This window comes from Melanotaenia boesemani, chromosome 4, assembly GCF_017639745.1.
Source record: "Melanotaenia boesemani isolate fMelBoe1 chromosome 4, fMelBoe1.pri, whole genome shotgun sequence".
NCBI classification, from domain to species: domain Eukaryota; kingdom Metazoa; phylum Chordata; class Actinopteri; order Atheriniformes; family Melanotaeniidae; genus Melanotaenia; species Melanotaenia boesemani.
In genome coordinates, this window is record NC_055685.1 from 14,535,414 (window position 1) to 14,558,519 (window position 23,106).

General features: G+C 37.4%; 1 protein-coding gene across 3 annotated transcripts in view; it reads left to right on the forward strand.

Annotated features, from left to right (window-relative positions):
• Positions 1–23,106, forward strand: part of ctnna2 (catenin (cadherin-associated protein), alpha 2) — a 316,827-nt gene that overhangs the window by 215,682 nt on the left and 78,039 nt on the right. For 2 of the 3 annotated variants that reach the window (XM_041982885.1, XM_041982886.1), the window contains 2 exons: positions 6,958–7,038; positions 20,351–20,503. In XM_041982885.1, coding sequence (XP_041838819.1) covers positions 6,958–7,038; positions 20,351–20,503 — 234 coding nt within the window. Of the gene's footprint in view, positions 1–6,957; positions 7,039–20,350; positions 20,504–20,896; positions 21,189–23,106 lie in introns of those variants that run through there. The other variant, XM_041982887.1, reaches the window with a different exon arrangement.

Here is a 23,106-nt window from a genome sequence, read left to right on the forward strand (position 1 = left end):
GCAGAAAACCCATACAGGCATTTTTGTATAGAAACCTTTAACTTTTTTTTTTGTGTGTGTCACACTATCTCAGTTAGTCATGTATTTGTTCACTCAAGCAGGAAATCTTAATTACTGTTTTTTCTCCACCCAGAACAAACTGCTTATTCCATATTGAAGATCCTCCATTACAACGCAGATGCTCTTTCTCATTCCTCACCTGCTTCACTACAGATACTGATAGCCAGCAACATAAACATGAGCCTGTGTAGTGAGAAGAGTAAGTCAACGACTTTAGCCATTAAAACGTAAGAGGGCTTGTGCCTGAAGGCACTCTGGCTCCTCCTCAGGCAGCGCTGTCCTAGGCTGCATTAACGCTATCTGACATGAGAATACCAGGCTTAAAAAGCACTGCTGCAGATACTATTGCCATCTCTATGTGAAGTAAAAAAAACATGAAGGCTTCATATAAGCTACACATGGGAGTCTGGCTGTCCTGAAGCTTTGCACAGCAGCTTTGCATATTTATATTACAGTAACTAAAATGTATTTGATCTCAGAGTTGCATACACAGCATGTGCTCGCCCATGTGTGTTTCTTCAATTAATCAAATGGTCCAATACTTAATTGTTTACTTCTTGTTTGCATGTATGGTAGCAAAGAATCACTGGCCACTCATTAGGGGCATAACAAAATTCACTTTATTTAATGATTAATATCAAATGAGTGCTGTTTAGTTAGACCTGTTTAACCTTTGTTGCTAATGTGTTTGTAATTGTGTAGGCTGCCTAAGCTTCCTGTGGACCTTCCTTAAAATTGTAACTGATGTGGACAATTAGTGAAACATAAAGGGTAATGAATAATGTATGGTGCTCAGGGGATTCAAGGACTGAGAACCACTGTCTTAGGTTATTACCACTTTCATTAAACCTCATTAAAAAAGAAACGGTGGCGAGATTTGTGTACATGTCTTAAAAAAATGGTACATACATGGGATCCAGCTCTCTTCTTAGTCTGTGGCAGAAAGTTTTTTGTTTTCCTTTTAGTATTCTCTAACAAAATAGCTAAAGCCTGTAAAGTTTTCAGAATCTAGGTGTAAGAAATAACGTGTCTGGTCAGTGTCATCAGAAGTAATTTCTGCTGTGAAAGACAGCTCACTGATCTGCTGTGCCTGTAACACTAATGTCACAAACTCAGCATGATCTTTCCAGATTTGTCAGATCTGTATTTTGTCCCATTGGAACTTATAAATCTCACATGTCACTCTGGTTGTGGTCTTTTTTTTAATCTTTGTTCTCGTATTTTGGTTTTTTAGCCATGTTAGGATTATTTAGTCTGTGTTCTCAGGCAAAAGTCACTTCTCAAAGTTTCAGAAACAGAACTTCTCCTGTATGACTTCATATATGTATATATATATATATATATATATATATACATATATAGATAGATAGATAAAAGGGAAATAACATGTTTTTCAGATTACATCAGCATTAAACTCTCCCATTTTTAATAGAATTTTTGCTCATGAAATCTACGTGTTTACATTAGCATTTCCAGAACATTTGTCGATATTTTTATCTTCATGGTGCTACACCTGGAAAATGTAGCAGCTATCTTCCTTTTCACCCTCTTCCCTCTTGGCAGAAAATAAATCTTAACATCCAGTCTGCAGAGGGACAGACATCCTAGCCAAAGAGATCCTTCATTAAAATCTCAGACTCCAGGTCAATGACAACAGCTGTGCTGTATAATTGCTTATTTGTGTTTTTTTTTTTTTCCTTTAGAAGAAATGAGAACACATTACTTTGGAGTCAACCTTGCGCTTTAGCCCCATTACTAACACGTGTTGATCTATTTTTTTTTGTTTTTGGAAGCCCTGCAAGTGAACTGTTGTCTCTAAAATACCTCTGGTGTGAAAATGAGTGTGGATTTCTGTTTTCCTGAGTGCTTGTGATAGACTGTGTCTGGGTCAGCATGACCCAGCATAAAACCATGCCTTTATACCATCTGAAAGGAAAACCAAAAAAGGAATACAAATTTTCCACCAACCTGGTTTTGTGTTGTTCATCTTGGATCCATTTTGTGTGCTTGTACAATATATGTACTAGTTTAGAATGACTTCAATATTCTGTTGCATGTTTTGAGTTTCTATGCCATCATATTGAAAATGAGAAACCAGAAATTTGAATACAAACCACTCCTCTGGAGGCATTTCGCCTTGCTGTAGGCATTGTGGTGTGTTTTCTTTTATTTGGGTACCCTGTAATCACACTAGCTGATAGCCACCGCTGCACCTCTTTAAGTTGCACTTAATGAGAACAAGTCAAATTGGCCCATCTGTGGCCCCACAGCAGAGGGAGCACAACTTATCTTAATGAGGATCTGGGTACCCATTATCAGCTGGTAACCCGACCAACATGTTAACACTGTTATCGTCACACACACCCAGCTCAAACATACACACAAACACTGTCTCACCCTCTTGTTATCAGCTAGCCTTCCCTCTTTAAGCTTGCCACAGACAGTGTAACCACATTGGACAGTAATTGTACCTCTCACTCCTGCCTAATTGAATTGACAAGGAGCCGGAATTGATATCATTTACCTCATTGATCTTGAGAGACAATGAGACACAATGCATCATGCTCTCTCCCCCCCCACCTCACTTCTATTTTCTTCCCTCTGATTCATCTGTCCACTTCTTTGATTTGTCCTGCTATTTCCAACAAATGACCAGATTCATTCGTCATCCTTTCACCGGTACCACTGTCTTTTTTTATTGACTTGTTTATTTATTTCATGCTAGAAATATATTTTTCCCAGTTTTCACAGTACATTGTGAAAAGTTTAAAGAAAGAAGGAAACCAGCTAACTAAATGCCATGCTCTGCTACAGATCATTCCACATATTGTATGTGTTATTCCATCATTATGAGTGTTAAGGTCAGAAATGCAGTGAAGCAGATTGGACTGCAGTGCACCAGCAAATTACACACTTACTGTGAATGGACCTGAGAGAATAGGCATGCTCCCAACCCAGCAGCACACACCATCTACCAACTGTCTCCTGAGTGGGCTGGAGTATTCACTTCCACTGCCTCCATTACCCCACACACAAGATCCTTATTGCCAGACACCTTCTTCTGTCTTCTTGCCCCCAACAGAGAGTGAATGAGTGCACACCGGGTGGGGGAAATAATAGATGAGGTGCAGTTGTGAACATTGTCTACATGCACTGCACCATGGGAATTGTGTTTACTAGAAAACCAAACATACATGTTTCATCATACGACAGTCGAAAACTAACCAATCGATGATGCTACTTGGGAAACAATTGAGTCAACCACCAGCTTTTAGTTGTAAAGCTTTTAATGGTGGTTACTATGGCATACAGAACACACCTGGACTAACACATAGGAAAGTCAAACAGATGTCCAACAAGGTGAATTATTTGTTGAAATTTCTCTCTCTCTTACACACACACACACACAAGCCAAAGATAATAATTCAGACCTAGCCAAGATGAGTGTGAGCTCAACACATTGACTAACCCATGATTCATCACTGTGGACAGCTTTGTATGTAAAGTTTGTAATCGGGGATTCATGCATAGGGTTTTTAATTGGGCATTTTAAGTTTCAACATGAGCAATACGTGTGTCATCGTATCATTAATGCATTTGTTATATGAAAATAAGGGAATAAGAGGAGCAATTATAGAACTAGATAAACTTTTTTTTTTTAAGTTGTGGTCTTCACTTCTGGTAACTGTCAAAACTCTGTCACATTCATGTCAAAGACTCTGTTATATACAAAACACTGCAGTGGTCACAAGAATAAATAAACACAAATAACTACTACTTAGTAGGAGCTAAAAATATCAGTTCCAGGATTTTGTCCATTTAGTGTGACATCACTGTTCTGGTTTAATCTCCTTAACTCAGATTAAAGAGTTTGGAGAATAAAACAGCTGGGATTTCCAATTCTGAAAAATACAATTTGGGGGAAAAATGAGTACACTTAATTTGGTTTATCAGTGTCTCTGTAAGACTTTTTAGTTCCATCCACAGCATCACTATGTTGAAATTAACATTGCTGGTTTATGCTGGGACATTATCTGTGAATGTTTGGAAGTGTATTTTAGGTGGTGAGCATCTGTAATCCTGTGTGTTGCTCTGGAGCCTTTAATGACACATCCGTCTCTGCAGGCAACACAATGACTAATGTCGTCATGTTCTCCTCTTTGGCGTAGAAGTCAATATGTGAGTGTTTGTTTGGATGCATGGCACATAATAAAAAGTAACTGCCATTTCCATTTCCTCTCCTCCTCTTTATGCCAGTCAACAACTAGATAAAAGCTTTCATCAGTCCTCATGCAAACAGTGCAGTAGTCAGTTTTCAGTTAATATGGCACTGAATGTCAGACATACTGTTAAAGACACGCATGCCAGTTCTTTTCCTTTCCGTTTGGTGCATTGCTTCACAAAAAAATGACTGCATTGTGTGATTGCTGCTAGAAGTGGGAGTGACTTGCTGTAGTATGAGCTGGAAACAAATGATTTATTCTTACTGTAATGTTTAACATCCCTATGCATGACAATGCCATATGAGCATTGGCCATGGGAAAGCAGCAACACATGAGACAGAAAGAAGAATTGTGTCCCTTTCTGTAGCTACAGGATCTTCTCAATGAGAAGTGCTTTCACATCAGTGACCTTGCATACGAAATAAGGGAAGTGCTAGAAGATTATGATTTGTTGTCCCCAAATTGGTACCTTTACAAAGCCTTTTCTGGAGCACAACAGTAGTAAACAAGACAGGTTTGCTTTGAACTTCCAAAGCACGGCGTTTCCTTACTGATAGATGCACCATAATTAGGGTAAAGAAGCTGCTTGCACACCTGAGCAAGCGAAGGACTACAGTTGTCACTATTGTCATGCCAGCCCAGAGTTCACAGTAGGTGGGGGTCTTTGTTGTCTCTCCTCTCTGTTGCATTCTGTTTGTTGCAACAGAACTGCTTATATTTAACGAGAGAGCTCATATTTCTGATATTGACCGAGGCAGCGAAAGTGATGATCAGTGTTAACTGTGAAGGAGTTTACCATGAGATATGCATATGATGTGGGCTCATTTGGTTCTCTGTGACACATAGATATGAGATATTCTGTTCCACTAAATTATCGAAAGGGTAGAGCAATATGCTAGTTACACAGATAAGCAACCGTGTTTCCTGTTTTATTAGACAGGATAAAAACTAAATGGCTGCTTTACTCCACGTCTGAGTGGTCAGTGCATCTCATGAAATCCTTACTGGAGGATTTGGAATCTGTGTCACCAGGTGTACGTTTCTTCATAAAAGTGTAAAATCAAACTGACTGCTCATCTTCAGCAGAACAGTTACATGGTTGCTTGGCAACAATACAAAAACTATGTATTCTGGTATTGCTTAGACAAAGGATGTCTTTGTTTTTTACAATCTGATAATCATCCTAGTACCTTTTTTTCCCCTCTTCTTTTCTTTCCCCCCTAAACATCTCCAACTTTTTGTTTTTTTTTTTCTTTTTTTTTGCTTTGTCCTCCGTCCTCCTGAAACAAAGAAGGTTTTTAGAAGAGGGAAGGTGCCAGTCATTTTTCAGTTGTCAAAACAGATGATAACGCAGTTAGCATAGGTGATTATTTGTAAGCGTTCATTTGGAAGAGATGTGGTATTTGGCTTGATGCAGCAGCTGATTAAGATTACATATGAGGGAGTTTCCAATAGAGCAGTAAACATAGATCATTCTTCACCATTAACCATTATACTCTTACACTGTTGGCTTCAATGCTGCAGTTATTGCTCATTAACTTTATTAGGTTTGTTTAAAAAGTGTAAGCCAGACAGAGGAATTAAGATTTGGATAGGAACCTTGTTAATGCAAGCCTTTTTTTTTTTTCTTTTTTTGTTTTTGCCTTTAACATTTGTAAGGTGCCAATAAGTAAAAATGCTGTGTTCTTACAGAGAGACCTGAGGGAAAAATGAGAATAAGCTTGATATTAGGCAGCTGCTCATCAATGTTTTTCACCATGTTTCTCACCAGAAACATGTCTAGTAAAGTATTTATAGTAAAATTATTTTTTTTATTCTACTTCCAGGTAAAAATCAATTCATAAACACTGAATGAGGATTTTTTTTTTTTTTTTTTTTGGCCACTGTCCACTGTCAAAGACATACTTTGTCATTTTCTTAAAGTCAGCACAGAGTAGCACTGCATGAGTCCCTAAGCAGAAATGTTCGATTCAAGACGCCGGCACTGTCTTTTTAACTTTCAGGCCGAGCTGCCATTCCAAATCAGATAATAAAATTGGAAATCTAATAACTTTCTCTTCATGGTTTCTGAACAAAAACACTAAAGCTTGTAAGTGGTAAATTGAGCCTGCAGCTGAAAGTGGATCCTCCTGCTTGGCCAGGCTTTTCAGTGAATTGAATGGAAATATTTTTGAATGAAAAATGGAGAAAGATCCTGTCACAGTGTCACCTTTGGTGACTCCTACTCGTTTGGTTGCTGTGCTTGTTAAATGGAGAGAATTGAAAGCTGGAGCAGTAAGAAGCTGTGCTGCTTGCCCAGTGAAACTTCCCGCTGTCAAGTGAAAAGAAGCAGCTTGTGACTGTGTGTATCAGGTGAAGCATGTGGTAGTCTACACCCTCCTAGAGCCATCAGTAGGAGTTGGCATTGACAGGAAATACAGCACAAAGGGGAATTGGCGACAACTAAATTGATACTTGCCAGAATGGTTAGTTGCTATGTAACCTTACAATTTCACTCACGTTTGTTTCTCTAGCCAGTGAACATGTTATTCTCCGGTGGCTCCATGAAACGTTGTATTTTTGTCATTAACATTCTGCTCTGAAACAGTCCTTGTTAAGCCCTTTAAAAAATCTTCTCATATATTTGTGATGTATGTGCATTGTTACAATGTAAGTATTTTGTTTCTTCTCACAGACTGGCAGAAAAGAGAAAGGTGACCCACTGAACTCAGCCATTGACAAAATGACCAAGAAGACCAGGGACCTGCGCAGACAGGTGAGATCGCGCTTTCACAACACTCCATCTTTCTCTTTACAGCACTCCACACCTTCACATCTTCAGCACTGTACGGCTAAATGGACGGACAAAAAATGGAGATATTTCACACAATAAATACGATTTTTTGACACGCAGAGCCCGACCAGGTGGTTGGCTGAGCTGGACTGTGACAATGAGACCAAGCAGAAGTTGAGGTTCATTTTAGACTGCGTTCCTGAAAGATGAAGTGTTTGTATTCTGTGCTCCTCCTTTTAACAACACTTTAAAATTACACCTAATTCTCTTGTAAACACACAGCTATCAATCAGTATGCCATGTGTGAGGTGTTTAGCTGTTTGTTTAATTCTCAAAACATTTTAAAGTTTAAACATGGAGCTGCAATAGAAACCAAACAAAAATCCACCTTCTAAAACCTTTTGCCCTCTAGTAGCAATGAATAAATTCAGTGATATAATGCATAAAATCACAAGTAATATTGGTACTTTTCTCATCTTTACTAAAGACAAATTTAAAATGGCTTTCTTTCCCATTGGATTGTGAAAATAAAACAAGCGTCTTAAATAAAGAAGAGAGGCAAGCATAGATGTCTTTTCATCGGTCAACACACCTCTTAGGTGCTCTTTCACATCTCATCAATTAAAAACTTCTCAAGAGTGATATTGCACATCTGAAGAGGCTGTTTTATATTTCCTCCCTATAAATTACAGCTTGAGATGTTCTTATATTACTTGTTTTTATCTTCTGTTTTGGAAAAGAAGCAGTTTACCGAGTGGTTGTGTCCTGTCTGACCTCTGGAGATGATGAGATCTTTCTCCCCTGTTGGGGGGCTGTCTGACAAGCTGGCAGGCAGTATTCACTCTGACAGCATGTTCTATTGACTCGGGGATTGGCTTGACAGAATGGGCGTTGTGTTTAAGCTTTGTGTTAAGATGGGAGGGCAAACTCGCAGCGCACATGCAGGCACTGCATTGAGTTGTGATAGTGTAATTATGTCAACAAGACACATGCCGAGTTTAGCAAGGCAGTGGCACCGTGTAGAGATGCAAGCCCTTCCTGAGGGGAGGAGAAATGTTGTGCATTTGAGATTTTCCGCCTCCAACATCTCCATTGTGAAGAGGAGGGATCAAATATTAGAGCAGACAAGCACAGATGATAGACAGCATTTGTGAATTGGGAACAGGTAAGACCAAGCAAGCTTTGCAACGACACCGCCAGAGAAAAGCTGTGTTGTTTTCGCTGTCATGCAAATGTTTACACATATGAGACAATGCCAAGCTGTCTGTTATCCAGGCCCAATTCAGTAGATGTCAAGTATACTGTTTGTTCATGCCTCCTTTTTTTTTTTCCTCCTTTCTTCTTGGAGAAGCACCATCAAGTCTCTGGAAAGTTGAACTCAGCAACATCTAAATCACTGAAATATGGTGAATTATTGATTTCCAACATGACATTAAGAGTAGGTGTGAAATTATGACATTTAGCCTGTAAAGCCTAAATGTCTTTTTCTTACCTTCTACCTTCCAATAACAGCGCAGATACTCTTACATGTTAATTTACCAGTATGTCCACCGATGTTTAGATTTGCACAGTAGCAGGTAACTGCTTGACTGTGTCCCTCAGCAGGGCAGCACATTGTAATTTACATATGCTCTCACAAGCCTCTCAAGAGATAACCAACCCTGTGCAGACTGTCTGAACCCCCCACCCCCCACCCCCCAAGCATGTGGGAAATTTTATTACCTGACAAGGTTACACCAAGACAAAAGGCTTTTCCAGGACTTCATCTCCATAAGTCAGGGCCCCTTATGCCTCACTGGTCTTTTAACAGCAGGTGACCCTCTGCTTTCCTGCTGTACATCTGGTACTGGCAGCAGTGAAACTTCTTTCATGCTCACCCTCTGTTCCAACAGGATGTAGACATAGATCATGACAACGGATTTTAAAACAAGGAGACATGGGGGAAAACGTTGACATTACTTCAGGCTATTACTGCTAAAGGTGGTTCATTAAGCTATTGAATATTTGGGTACACTTTGTTTTTCACAAACAGCTTCTGCATTTTGGTTTAGTTGTTGTTGAGTGAATAAATAATGACTTTCCCAGATCATTTGTATCATGTGCTGATACATAAAATTTAAGAGCTAAAAAAGGTGCATCGTGGTCTTCCCATGCCTATATGTCATGCTCTTGAAAATACCACCTAAGCAACAATAACAAAAGATAAAGACAATGGACTATATGATTAGGAGAGTACAAAGAAATTATTCAAACCTACAAGTGAAAATGAAAATATAATCAAGACAAGGAAAATGGAAAAAACTGGGGGCTATTCAAATATGTATGAACAGGGTTACGGTCAAAGTCTGGTCACTTTTTTTTTTTTTTTTTTTTTCCCCCCCAGTGCTGGCTTTAGATGAATGCACACACGCAAATGCACACAAACACAGCCAGGGGGTTCAAACCATGAAACAACAGCGTTAAAAGTTCAAATTAAACCAGAAAGACCATTGTTGCTTGCCCTATCGCTTTCTCCTTTCTGTCAGCTGTCAAACAAAGGACAAATTGCCTAAAACCAGAAGAAAAGCTTGTAAAATGTTTCTTTTCCTGTAGTTTTTGGAACTGCAGGCAGTTTTTAATAAGGAATTAAAAAAAAAAAAAAATAATCAGATGTAAAACACAATAAAGTTGTTGCATATCAAATATTTATTAACCTCAAGGTAGTGAATAAAAACATGTTTTGACTTATGTTATAAAAAAAAAAAACTTGAAGGGTAAAGTTCAGCATCAAAACAACAGTCCAAACAAATAGCTCACAGTCACATAAATAAACCAAAGTATTGTCAACAACAAAATTTTTGATTCACAGCATAAAATGTTTTTCTGTGACTTTGTGTCACCTACTGTTATACTGCCAAAAAGGCATATTCTGTATTTAAACCACCCTTTAAAACCAACATAAAAAACACATTCGTATATTAGAGCTTTTTTTTTTTTTTTTTTTTTTTAAACAGACATGGTCAGATTTCGACCAGTGTCTAAAATGTAATCCCCTTTTTAAGATGTTTTACATGTACATAACTAAGCCAAATTTTTAGATAGCTTAGACATTAGGATTATGATCCAATATGATATAACACCAGGAGATCTGTGACATCCCAAATTTATCTAACAGCATGATAATGACTTCAAACGTTCAGTCACAGTGATGAAAAACTACCTTGATGGCATGAGGTATAAAAGCAAAAGACTTCTTTTTTTCCTTCTTCTTTTTTCAGTATTGAAGTTAATTTTCAGCCATTTCCTTCCTTGGTTAAGTAGTGATGTTTACTTACACAGAATATGTATTCTAATTATGTGACAGTATTTTAGTTAAAAAACTATAGCGTTCAGTGTTAGAGCTGCTGTGAACACGTGTCTTCTTGACACAGTGATGTTTCTAAAGCCGTAAAGGTCAGAAAAGTGGGTGGTTGCAGTTTTTTTTCACTTAAAACAGAAATCTGCTTTGTATTTATATTTGCCAAACTTGAACACAATGCTCATATCAACTTTACCATGTATAGATACATGCTTCTAAAAGCAAAAAATCAAGAAAACATTTTTGTTTTGTACATTTTGTCAAGTCACCCTATACTGAAAATCTTAGACGCAAACAAAGGTCAAGCAAACAAAGTACCAGACTAAGTCTTGTATTTACAGAAGTAGCTGATGTAAAGCTGACAAAATTATTATTTTAAGGGCCCCATATTAAAAGTGACAAACGTTGTGTTCATAAAATTGGATTTATAATATATAACAACTGTTTTATTTAGCAGAGTTACAGAAAAGAAAAACTGCTTTCCCTACCAAGAGAAAATGTAGCCCAATTAGCACTTTTAAATGTATTCAAAATTTAACATAAATGAGATTTGATCTTGAGCTGACCGAACAGAATAGAGAAATAAAATATCAAAGCAAGCTAACCACACCTTTAGCACTGACTTAACTGACACTGACATTGACCTAACAACCAAGGCAACGCAAAAGACGCATGGAAGCATGAGGATGGCGATGTATGACGTTTGAAACAGACATTGCTATTTATGTACATTAGGGGGCATAAATGGACCTTAGGAAATTGAATGCAAATACTTAATTTTAAATGACAAATAAAATGTTTAAGAACAGTTTTGAATTGCAGATAAACATTTTAACATGGGTTGTTGTTTAATTGTAAGACTAAGCATATGAGGCGGTGGGGCCACAGCTTGCACCCAAAACAGATTCTGCTTTCTTTATTCAGTTATAATGTTCTTGAGCTTCATCCAATTTTATCTATCTCTTCTCCAGATTTGACTTTATCCAGTCAGCCTACATTAGTGCTCTGCATACATGCATTAATATGTTAGTTAATGTACTTAAATTAAGGCCTTGCTTTCCTAATGCATGAGTACATCACGAGGTCTTATTTCATTTGACTCTGCCTCATATAGAAAAGTGCTGTGATGTGTTCAGTTCCTAATTTGGGCAAAATGTGCATGCTCTTAGAAGATATAAAAACCTGTCTTCTGATAACAAATCTGTAGCTGCCATAAAACGATTATGCTTAAGTTCCTGTCACTTTTAGGGAAACGTACATTTGGAGAGAATTTAAATGTAAAAAATGACATGTTTGTGTCCTGTGCTCCTCATTTTAAGAATGTGACAAAGTTATGTGCTAAAAAATGCATCCACTGTGGGTGTGCCAAGTTTTTTTATGTCCCTTTAATGAGCAACTTTAATGGTATCTGTGAAAGTAAGCCAATCTTTATCAACCTTCAGAATGAGATGTTCCGTTTTACTGCAGAAAATAGCATTTTTAAATTCTCATTGTATTTTTATAACTTTTGAAAGGGCTGGCAGAGTAGTTAGCAGTTTAGCGTCACGTTAAGAAGATTCCTTGTTTAAATTCATTGGTATTTTACTGGTGCTTTGGGTTTTCTCAATAATCCTAAAGACAAGCATGTTAAATTTATTGGTCATTCTGTATTGACACATAAGAGAGTGCAATCGTACAGTTCTATGTTCGTGTTTGCCCTGTATTGGACCACAGGCTGTATCTAGCTGTGTGGACAAAAATAGGTTGTATAGGTTCTAGCCCCTCCAAAAACATCAAGAATAAAGAGGATGTTGAAAATGGATGGATTTGTTTTAAATGCCCTTTAACAGCAGTGTAAGTATCACAAAAAAGATGACATGCTAGAAATAAGAAAGTTAAAGGAGAGTAAAGGTGGGCATGAGAAGGTGACAGGGATACAATAGTTACAGTAAAATTAATGTTTAAATCTTTAAAAGATTTTTTTTCCCCTTTTTGAAAGAATTAGTATTCAAAACGTCTCCAACCCGACGAAGCTATTTGAAATGAGCCATGTGTTGTACCCCCTGTCATCTTGTCTATAATGAATGTATCTGTCACATGATCTCTTTGGGCCATGCTTTGACTGATGGCTGATTTCAGGATTCCCTATAGCACAACTGTCTCACATATTTTGCTGCATATGTCTCTCCTGTTTCTCTTTCTCTCCCTCTTTCTGCTCTGGGTTGTTGAAATAATTTCCATTTCTGTCATTGCTTTGTTGATTAGCCCAGCTGTTTTTAATTGTAAAGGGTTTTGTGTTAAGAAGAAACAGCTGTCACGATTCCTGTCAGCTGTAACTCTTTATTCTGCCTTTAAAAGAAAATTCAAGCTCATTTTCAATCTTTTTCATCTTTTTATCCAGAACATTCTGAGGCTGGGAATTAATGTTTTATTAACTGTCGTGTTAAACCTTTCCTGTTTTTTGAAGAAAACATAGATAACAGCAATTTGTGAACCAGTTTGGGCTGATTACTGCAAACATACAGGCACATATGTTTTCTTATGAGCGTATTTAGCATGCAGATCATATTAAATTAAACCTGTTATTTTTTTCCAGACGAAATGTTTTTTTGCAAGCGAATAATTTGTGTATCCCCAGTGACTCTATTTGAAAGATAGCTGCCCTGTCTGAACATGACAATGTTGAAAGGGTTTTAAAAGGATTTTTCTTTCCACTGTCGCACAGTACTGGCTTAAGGGGAAATTACAGGTGTTATTATGCAATACTGTAAGATATCTACTTTTTATGAAGGGAGAAATAAACAGCTGTGATATCACCCGCTGGTTTGAGGATTGGTGTTTTGAAACCTCCAGTTGAATTGGCTGTCCCAATCTCGGTGGTGTTAGCAAAGATGATCTACTAATGAAAATGTTTATCATGCGCACTGCGGTACCCTGTGAAAACCAAGGCAGCTCCAGAGTTTGGTTTGGATCCAGTGCCACTACGTCTTTGCATTTTGACATTCAGAACACCATCTGATGCTGTATTTATTTTAAATAAAATCATTAGAATTTAGAAATTGAGTACTTCCTAATATTTTGCATCCAGTGAAAATGCAAGCCATAATTACACTAATAAGAAAAATTAAAGAATGTCTTAAAAAGGAAGAAATGACATGGTTACCAAAAGTGTAGCACTAACAGCAAAGTTCAGCTTTCACCAAAAATCAAAATAAATTAATTCATTTTGATTATCAAGTTTAATAGTGAGACAGTTCACAAAAATGTTGTTAAATGAAATACATCTACACCCTTTAAGTCGTGGTTAGCATGCTAACTCAATCATAATTTATTTCCTAAGAGACTACATTCATGTTTAAAATCGTGTTTAAAATCTGTAGCTTATCATTAAGCCTTTAACCACCTGTTGTAACATTGCTTAAAGTGAATCAGCTCTCCACATGTTTAGCAATGGTGCCTCCAACTAGCTAAAAGTAAACTTAAAGTAAAGCAAGCTTCTGTGAATGCAACTTATTTAAACATTCACCTTTCTTTTTGGGAAGATGCCTGACCCTGATTGAAGTTATTATTTGTAATATAAAATAAATGAAAGATGAAAGGTAAATTGATTTATTGATATAGATTGGCATTCTGAATGAACTTTACATGATAACCAGTTAACTACATCAGCAATGTCACGTCATGAACAGGGTCAGCCACAAAAACATACAAATCTGATGTGTCTGCAGCTTATTTTCATAAAGCAAAACTAATTGCTTTAATATCTTGAGGATGATTAATGTTACGTCCTCGTGCTCTAGGGGTAAGGAGGACGGAACACAAAGAGAGCCGAATACCAGAGTTAAAGGAAATATAATTTATTTTAACAAAATGGGTTCCAGATACCGCTCTGGTATCGGCCACACTAAATAAGTACAAAGCAAAATGATTAACCAACTTAAAGTGTCCCGTTAAAGGGTATCACAATTACTATAATAATAACCAAAAGAAAATGTCCACAAAAACGGGAAACACGCACAAAGGCGGAATTAAGTATACAAAAACAAACCAAGATTAACTTCTCCTCACTCAGGCCAGGGAACACCACACACAACTCAAAGTCCTTAATATTATTCTTCGCTAATTCCACACAGTAGTCTGTAATTCTTTCAGGCTGGCAGGCACGTGTCCCACTGTCCACAGCTGCCCCGAATAATGCTGCCGATGAGGTTAAATAGGGCTCCAATGGACGAACAGCCCGCCTTCCGGTAACGAGCCGGCCAATCCAGGTGGGGGGGTGGGGCGGCGCCACATGATGCACTCCCTGTCAGTCAGCTGCCACCAGGCTGCAGTCCTGCTGGTCGCTGAGCCGGCAAGCAGGCGGCCGTAAAGTTAACTATTGTGACGCAATTTAAGTTATTAATTATTATGTTATTTGCAGTTAACTCAAGTTATGTGACTCTTGAAACGGGTGCCGGGATATATCATTAATTACTATTTTTTTTTTTTTTTTTTTTTTTTTTTGTCCTTTTTGTCCTTTGCTGACCCTTATGTATCCACCTTAATGTATACCAAATCTCAAGTAAATAGTATTACAAAAATTTGAACTGTGGATTCAAATATCCAAAAATCCACCTCAGAGCTCTCTTTTGAACTCAGATCCTTGTTTTTGCATGTGGTTAGCTTCTGTTGATCTATAAACAAGTCAGATTGCCAGAGACTCTGAGTACAAGTGTATGCTCAAGATAATTCCGTCTCTCTTTTTCTTTGTCATGAGTCATAAACTTATCACAGTGCATGTTTGCAACTGTCTCCCTCAGGCATCTGCTTTTGTGACAGAACAGGTTTCTACAAAATACAAACATTTCCCCCAACCCTACAATGCAAACATGCAAGAATAATGCTAATCTGATCTTTGAAGATAACCTAACCACCCACGCATCAATGAGCCACACAGATATTCATCTGTCAAACGTCGTTAAATGTGCTTCGTTTTAATGATTTCATGACGTTTCTTGTTTTGCATTTAAGCAACAGCTGAAATTTCAGCTCTTTTCTCCTCTTTTATTGGTGCATTATTTTTTCATACCGATATGTTCGTTTAACATCATTCCTAAATCATCTGTTGTATTATGATGTCGATCGTTGACAAAGGCCAAATAAATCTGCTGTCACACTCACCACATTACATACAACCTGCTTGGTCAAGACACGATTACATCACATAGTAATATGAAACTTACCTTTCAGCCACGTGCAGGTTTAATCTGAACGATGGATTTAGGCTATACTTTCTCTCAACCCAAACCAAGTAGACTTTCTTCCTTATTAACTAAATCAGTTTTCTTTTAGGAAAAAAATTGCTTGTACCAAGTGGTGAGTTAAGGTTAGATGGAAAAAAACAATGAGAAATCACACAGGATTAGAATATCTCTAAGGTATCGTCTTTAAGTGAGTTGAGCCTAAACATGCAAAACAAAGTTTTGTTTCCTCTTTTTATCATGACTTAACATCCACCTTGAAATCAGTGCAAGGAAATGCAAGGATTACTTTAGGTAGGTTGAGGTTTAAGTTGTTAAACTCTTCAGGTGGTCCTGGTCCAAGCTGCTGTTAGCTTGGGTCACGTGTGTGTAACCGTACTTGGTTTTTCTAAACTGAAAAGCAGACTGGCCTTAAGTATTTCAACCAGGCTGCTAAAGGAACAAAAATATATCACTCAACCCCCCAAACAAACAGGTTGGTAAGTAAAAAAAAAAGAAGCTTAACTACAAGAATATGCTCCTATTCAGCCACAGACATACTAAAGGTCAGGCCTGAATATCTGAGTACAAATTGATTTTCTCATCCATCTGACATTAAATGGTGCTTGGTGAGTTTGCAGCTCTCTTCATGAATATAGACAATGCCAGTGTTGTCAAACGCCCTACTACATACAATTAACAAAATTCCCAGCTGGAATATTCATGTACACTACTGTTCAAAAGTTTGGGGTCACTTTGCCATGGGATTCAATAGGGAAGTGACCCCAAACTTTTGAACGGTAGTGTATTTTGGTAAATCAGATTTATTTTTTATCAGTCTGTATGCAGGCTTCTCATCTACCATATGGCATTCTAGAAAGATCAAATGTAAGACTATGAGGGAAACTGTATCTCTCAATATGTCAAAAATATTTACATGTAAAGCAAAGACCTGCATTGCTTTTAGAGTTTCAGCCACTGTAAACTGCTCAACTTTAGAGACAAATAGCTTCCTCACTAACTTGTAATGAACAGGTCCCTCAGCTATCTATCGGCATTCCAGTTCTATTTCCTTTAAGTGTTGGTGAAATACAGAGGTAGCGTTATAGGAGAGACAGTGGGAGTTGAGCATGGAGAGAGGTGAGATCTGAAATATTGAAGATGGATTTTTGTGGGAGCGGTGTGTGGGCATTAGAATGCTGATGGAGCACTACAGATTGCAACTTGGGAAATCAGTCGTCTGTATCATCTTTCCACTCAAATTCACCATCAGAATCTGTTTCACTATAGGATGTCCGTGGATATCCCAACTCCCAGCACACATTTACATGCATGGTGTGCTTATGCCCCTATATATGCTATTAATTAAGAATAGCTTCTTATTAACAACAATGACAGCTTTTAATTTACAGCCGTGTTCCTATCCAGTTAGGTTTCCGGCAATCCAAAAATGTGTATATAATAGGAAGGAACACCCTGACTAATGAAATGCACTGCAAACTGGTATACATACTAATCTTTGATACACACAACACAAAAGTTCAAATATTTCCAGGCAGTAGTCTTACCATGTTTTTAACAACTTTACATCTGGCATTTGTGAGATTGGAGTAAAATACAAAAAAATTACCCTAACCTTGGAGAAAAAGGTCAAATGAAAAATTAAGGCCTCATCAAGAAATATTTGAAATCATAGTAGCCAGGATTACAAAAAGAAAATAAAGAAGAAAACCCCTTAGGAGATAGACATACCAGATCTGAGGAAATGATTTAACAATGTTCTGAGGAGAGGGGAGAAAGTACGTTTAATCCTTTCTAGGATGAATTAAAACATGCCAGAATGGGGTTCGTATGCATCAGTTTTATGGTTCTTGACTTTAACTCCCTAAATCTCCCTATTATATCAAAATTAAAATAAAAAATGTATTTATTTAAAATAATGTTTCTTGGAAGAGGATGTTAAGAAGGTCATTTAATATTCAAGTGAATCTTTAGTGGAACATAAGCCGTCATCCAGATAGTGAGTAGGTGTATTTCATTTTTAGACATGTAATACGTAAAAAAAAATGCCCGTTGAAATACTTTTCAAGCAATATAATGATAGTATTTGAAATTTGTCCACTATTATTTGATGAAGTCAAAAACCATGATCTAAATTTCAGACTATCAAACTTTATCAAATTTTCTGTCAGTTTACATCAACAATTCCAGCTTACCTATGCTAACCTAGTCTTTTATCTGTTCGTCTGTTCTAGTCTATTCAGTAATCTATAAAAAATAGAGTTAAATAATAGAGTTAAAAACAAAACAAGCATGTTCAGTGAAAGCCATTTCAGGTATGCTGAGTACACAGGGGATTATATTCCACTATGATTTAATGCACAACCAGTGTACACCTGAGATGAAATGATAGATTGTACATGATAGATAGAAACACATTTCTTTTTCTTTGTTCTTGCCTGGCTCCCGTTTCATCTTTATCTTTATCATGTTTGACTTAGTGTCAGTCTGACATTCAATAATATATAAGATTGATGCTGTCCTACTCTGTCCTTTATGAGTTACACCTTCTATTGGCCTGACAAAAGCTGTTAACCATTTTCTGCTCGTGTCTGGTCAACCACTGTAGTTTTATCAAGTGCATTTTGCCAAAGTCTCCGTCAGCACTGTCTCATCATAATGTTTTAGAAAAAGAAATGCTGTAACTTATGTAGCTAATCTCTTATTTTTAGAACATGCAGCCAAGACATTTTCACCTTTTCCAAACTAATAGTGTGCTCCACAACCAGTTTCTCCTATGCTGCAACAGCCCTAATGAGGTGTGAAAATAGCAATGGCAATGTAGGACTTTTATCTGTTCTGATTCCTCACCCTTCCCATCAGGTAAGAGGATAGCAAGGTTACACATTTGCACTGATGCAGGTCTATTTTCCGCTGAACAAAAAGGTTGCAATATTCACATTTCAGAAATGACAGAGTTCATCAGGCTTTTTAGAAATGCATTCTGTTATGGTCCTGTGTTGATTCTCGCACACACCTTTTCAGGAAACTACAAGTACTGAGTAGAGCTTACAGAGAGCGTGGGTTTCACAGTGTATACTTGCCTCTGCAGACGGTCCTGTCATGTCCATTTGTTTGGTCAAATCTAGTCTGACTCCACTGATGGATTTTCTGCCCTTGGAAAGTCATAATTCTCCATTGTTCTCCTCTTTTCTACGGGCTAGCAATCAAGTTTGTGCAACTGATGGACTTGCATTTGATTTTTTTTTTTGGGGGGGGGGGGGGGGGGGGGGTAATTTTCTCTTGTCAGTCAAAATCCTGTCTACCCTTTATTGCATTTTATAATTTAAGAAAATGTTTGCAATGTTTGGTATACGTGTAATTATAAAAGATAACTTGAAAGTCATTTGAACCCTGTTCAGCCATGTTTCTAAATACACCTGCTCATTTTAAATGTCATCATTTGGGTTTGTGGAAACATGATGAATGAAGAGGATTAAAACATGCGTGTTGTTTTAAAGTCTAAGTAATACATGTAACAAAGAAATCTAATAGGTTACATTTTTAATATTTGAATTATTAGTATATTTCCATTATATAACCGTTGTAATTACAGGAGCACGATGAAACAATCTGTGCTAACGTTGTATTAAAATGGAACTGATTGCATTATTACTAATGTATAGACTTGAATCTTGGATATTGTACTAACAGTAGTGGACCATATGAGTTGTGTTACCATCAGGTATAATTTGAAAAAGTTGTTATTTATTGAAGAACCAGCAATAGATTGGCCATCTAATTCATTCATTCCTATTATTGGCATATTGCATTGTACATCTTATTTCTGTGTTTTGCCAATTTACTGTGTTATTGTATGCGTGGCTCAGTGGGTAGAGTCGTTGTCTTGTAGCCTGAGGGTTGCCGGTTCGTTCCTCAGCCTGTCAAGCCCATGCCGAGGTGACCCTGAGCAAGACACCGAACTCCAAATTGCTCCTGATGGGTCATGGTTAGCGCCTTGCATGGCAGCTTCCGCCATCAGTGTGTGAATGTGTGTGTGTGAACGGGTAAATGTGACGTATAATGTAAAGAGCTGTGGGTATCATTCCAGGTACAGAAAAGTGCTAAATAAATACAGACCATTTACCATTTTACTGTATGTTGCTTTTACAATAACAATTTTCCTCATGGGAAATAATGTATGCATCCATCTATCTTCTTAAACAGCCACTAAAAGTACCGTGAAAATAAATGAGCTGCATGTGTAGGAATATACTTATTTCCCCTTTTGGTCTCATGTGATTAACTCCCTCGTTGTGTTACACAAAGGACGTGTATATTGAAGTTTCTATATGTTCTTTCTCTTGACATCTTATTGAATATCCCAGTAACTGAGATCAGGGACCATTCTTCATCTAATAAAACACAGTCCCTTTCTGGTTTGGAGTAAAATGATGACATAAACAAAGATGTAAGCCACAACTTACATCTACTCCTGTAAAGCCATCATGGGAAAAATGACACCTTACAAGCAATTTACACTCATAACTGCTAACAGTTTTTTTATTCTCTTTTTTTTCTTTCTATTCTTCCCTACTGCATTGCCCTTCTGTCTCTTTCCATTCACCCCATTATGTTACTACACCATATTCATTACACGGCTAAGTGATAAGTAATCATTGCCAAATGTAATCCAGTGAAGTCATCTTCAACATTAATAATGTGACCTCCTTTCTGTGTCTCTCCCTCTGTCCTGTAGCTGAGGAAGGCAGTGATGGACCACATCTCCGACTCTTTCCTAGAGACCAACGTGCCCCTCTTAGTGCTCATTGAAGCAGCTAAGAGTGGAAATGAGAAGGAGGTCAAGGAGTACGCCCAGGTGTTCCGTGAACATGCCAACAAGTTGGTGGAGGTCAGTTTTAAATTATACTTTGGAACATGCCACACACACACACCTGTGCCAAGTCACTGGATCAGAAATTTGAGCATAATAGTATTTTTTGTTGCATATAAAGAATATTAAACCATATCCATATCAAACAAGAATAGAAATACTGTTACTTTCCTGCTTTGTAATTATTTGATACTGATGAGAGATAAGGCAGCAGAGCCTGCCTCATAGAAAATGATCACACACTATACTGTTACGTAAATTTATAATAAAAGAAATAAAAATTCTCACTGTATTTTAGACTCTTGCACTTCCCCTACAACTCATATCTGCACATTTTTGCTTCCACTGGTTGGAAGCCTAACAAAAAGCCGACTCCCTAACAATGGGGAAATGTTAATAAATTATTTGCAGTGCGATAAAGGAATCCAGATACTTCTTGATTCTGACCATTTTCTTCCTCTGAACTGCAAGTTCAGCAGTTGCGTCTGTCGGAAGGCTACAAACCACAACTTCAAGCCAAAGTTATTGTTGTGTATTATTTTCATTAGAGGAGCCTGTTAACATGTTTTTTTTTTCCAATACTCTGCCTTGACAGCTGTAGTCTTTCATACTGTTTTAGAAATCTACACTGATACAGCTTAGTTGTTGAATATTTGACTTGCTGCTATTTTTTTTATGAATAAAGCATTTTGCTTGAGAAGCTGAAATATTTCAGCACATCCAAAGAAAAAAAAAAAAAGAAAGGCAACTTTTTTTTTCATCTTCTAAGTACCCGACTATAGTTATTGTTTTTTCTTTGGTTTGATTTGTGTAACATTCCATACCAACAAAATATACTGTTGTATTCAGTCAAAAGCAGATTTGATCAAAACGGGTACTTTTCCTCAGTCAGAACTGACACAGAATCCTGCTGCCTGAATTTACCTTTAAAGCTATTGCTAGGTCTTCATGCTGCAGGCACAGTAACCTCTGTATGTCTGCAGGACAGCCACATGAGATGCTGTTCAGACTCATTACAAACAAATAAAATCATACTGTGTCTACACAGAGAGCATTTTGCTGCCTTACATGTGTATGAAAGGCCAACATGCTTTTATGTTAATCAGTGCAGCTGTCTGCACAGCTGGCATAATGCTTCGCACATCAAGAATGCTATGAGCTCATAGGTGCAGCATGATTTAAGCCTGTTTTCTTCTGTTCCACATGTGTGTCTGTAATCATTCAGCTTTGGGTTCAAAATGTGGTTTACCTGACCTCTGCACTGGACCTGAACACACACTGCATGCTAATCCTTTTGTTCTACAGAATGTTGTCATTTTTTTCTCTAACCTGCTCTGTCCACTTGTTCATATTGTAATTTCTCATGTGTCACCTAGGCAACAATAAAAATGGCATTTTAATATAATAAGAATCGATCAAATCATGATTTTTTTTTTTCTTAGCTTAACCAGGTACCTTTGATTTTTATGAGCATTAAGATTAAAAGAAGGATTGTGGTGTTTAATAACAACAGATGGGGTAATCCTCAGGATTTTACTGAAAAGGGACCTCTCTGCTCCCATGGTTTAGAACTTTTTTTATCCCTCCTCTGCTAAACATGTTGTAAATGCTGTCTGTGTGGACAAGTTAAAATTCTTAAACATTCCTGATAGAGGAAAATATACTTGTATTACTCTAGACTGCTTAGACCCATTAGTCTGACTTTGCAGAGGTACGGCATGAAGTCTCAAAAGAAAGTGTTTCGGTTGGCCCAGAAGACCTTTTAATCAGCACAGTAGCCGCACAGCAGGATAGCAGCTTCTGTGGAGAAGCAAACTTTGCTAAGTGAAAGTGGCTCAGGGGGCCACTTTGAAGAGCTTTCGGCCAGACTTAAGTAAGTTTGGCAAAACAACTTAGTGACTCAGAATGAAGAGAAAAATCTTCGACTTTGCTGGATAATTAATAACCTCAAATCATAATGCTGCCAGGAATGTTATATAACAGTAATATACCTACATGCATTTTTGTATGACACTTAAAGTTTTTATCCTTAAAAAGGCACAGGGTGGGAAAGAGGGATGTATGGGACATCATTTATTGTGGTATGTCAGACTTTAGCTTACTTAGAAACAAAAAGGCTGGAGTACTGAAAGGAAAAGGCCATTTATTAAAACTCAGCCATATTTTGGAAGAGAAATTCTATTGGAAAGGTGAAATGTTGGACAAGCTCTTTACTCCTCCATAGATACTCTCAGGGACTCTTATAATATTTCACATCCAGGATAGATGTGCTTTTTGTTCTAGAGAAAGATGAGAAACATTGTATATGGGCTTCTTGGATACTGCTCAATAAGAATCCATCTTGTCCTTCTTTTTAGCACCACAACAAAATACTATCCATCTCCAATCTGAAAGTTGAAACACATATAGAAGCACACCTATATACTTCATTTCTCATTGTTTATGTTGTATGCAGTATCCATGATGTATAGTCTCACATTGTAAGGGTTTTTAAGAGGAAAATTCTGTGCAACTCTGATCGCATTTCTTTCCCCATTCTGGAAATTGGTTTTTTATGTAGCGTTTAGACATTAACCATTTCTTGTTTTTATGGTGTTTTAGTTTATTGCTCTTCAGCCATG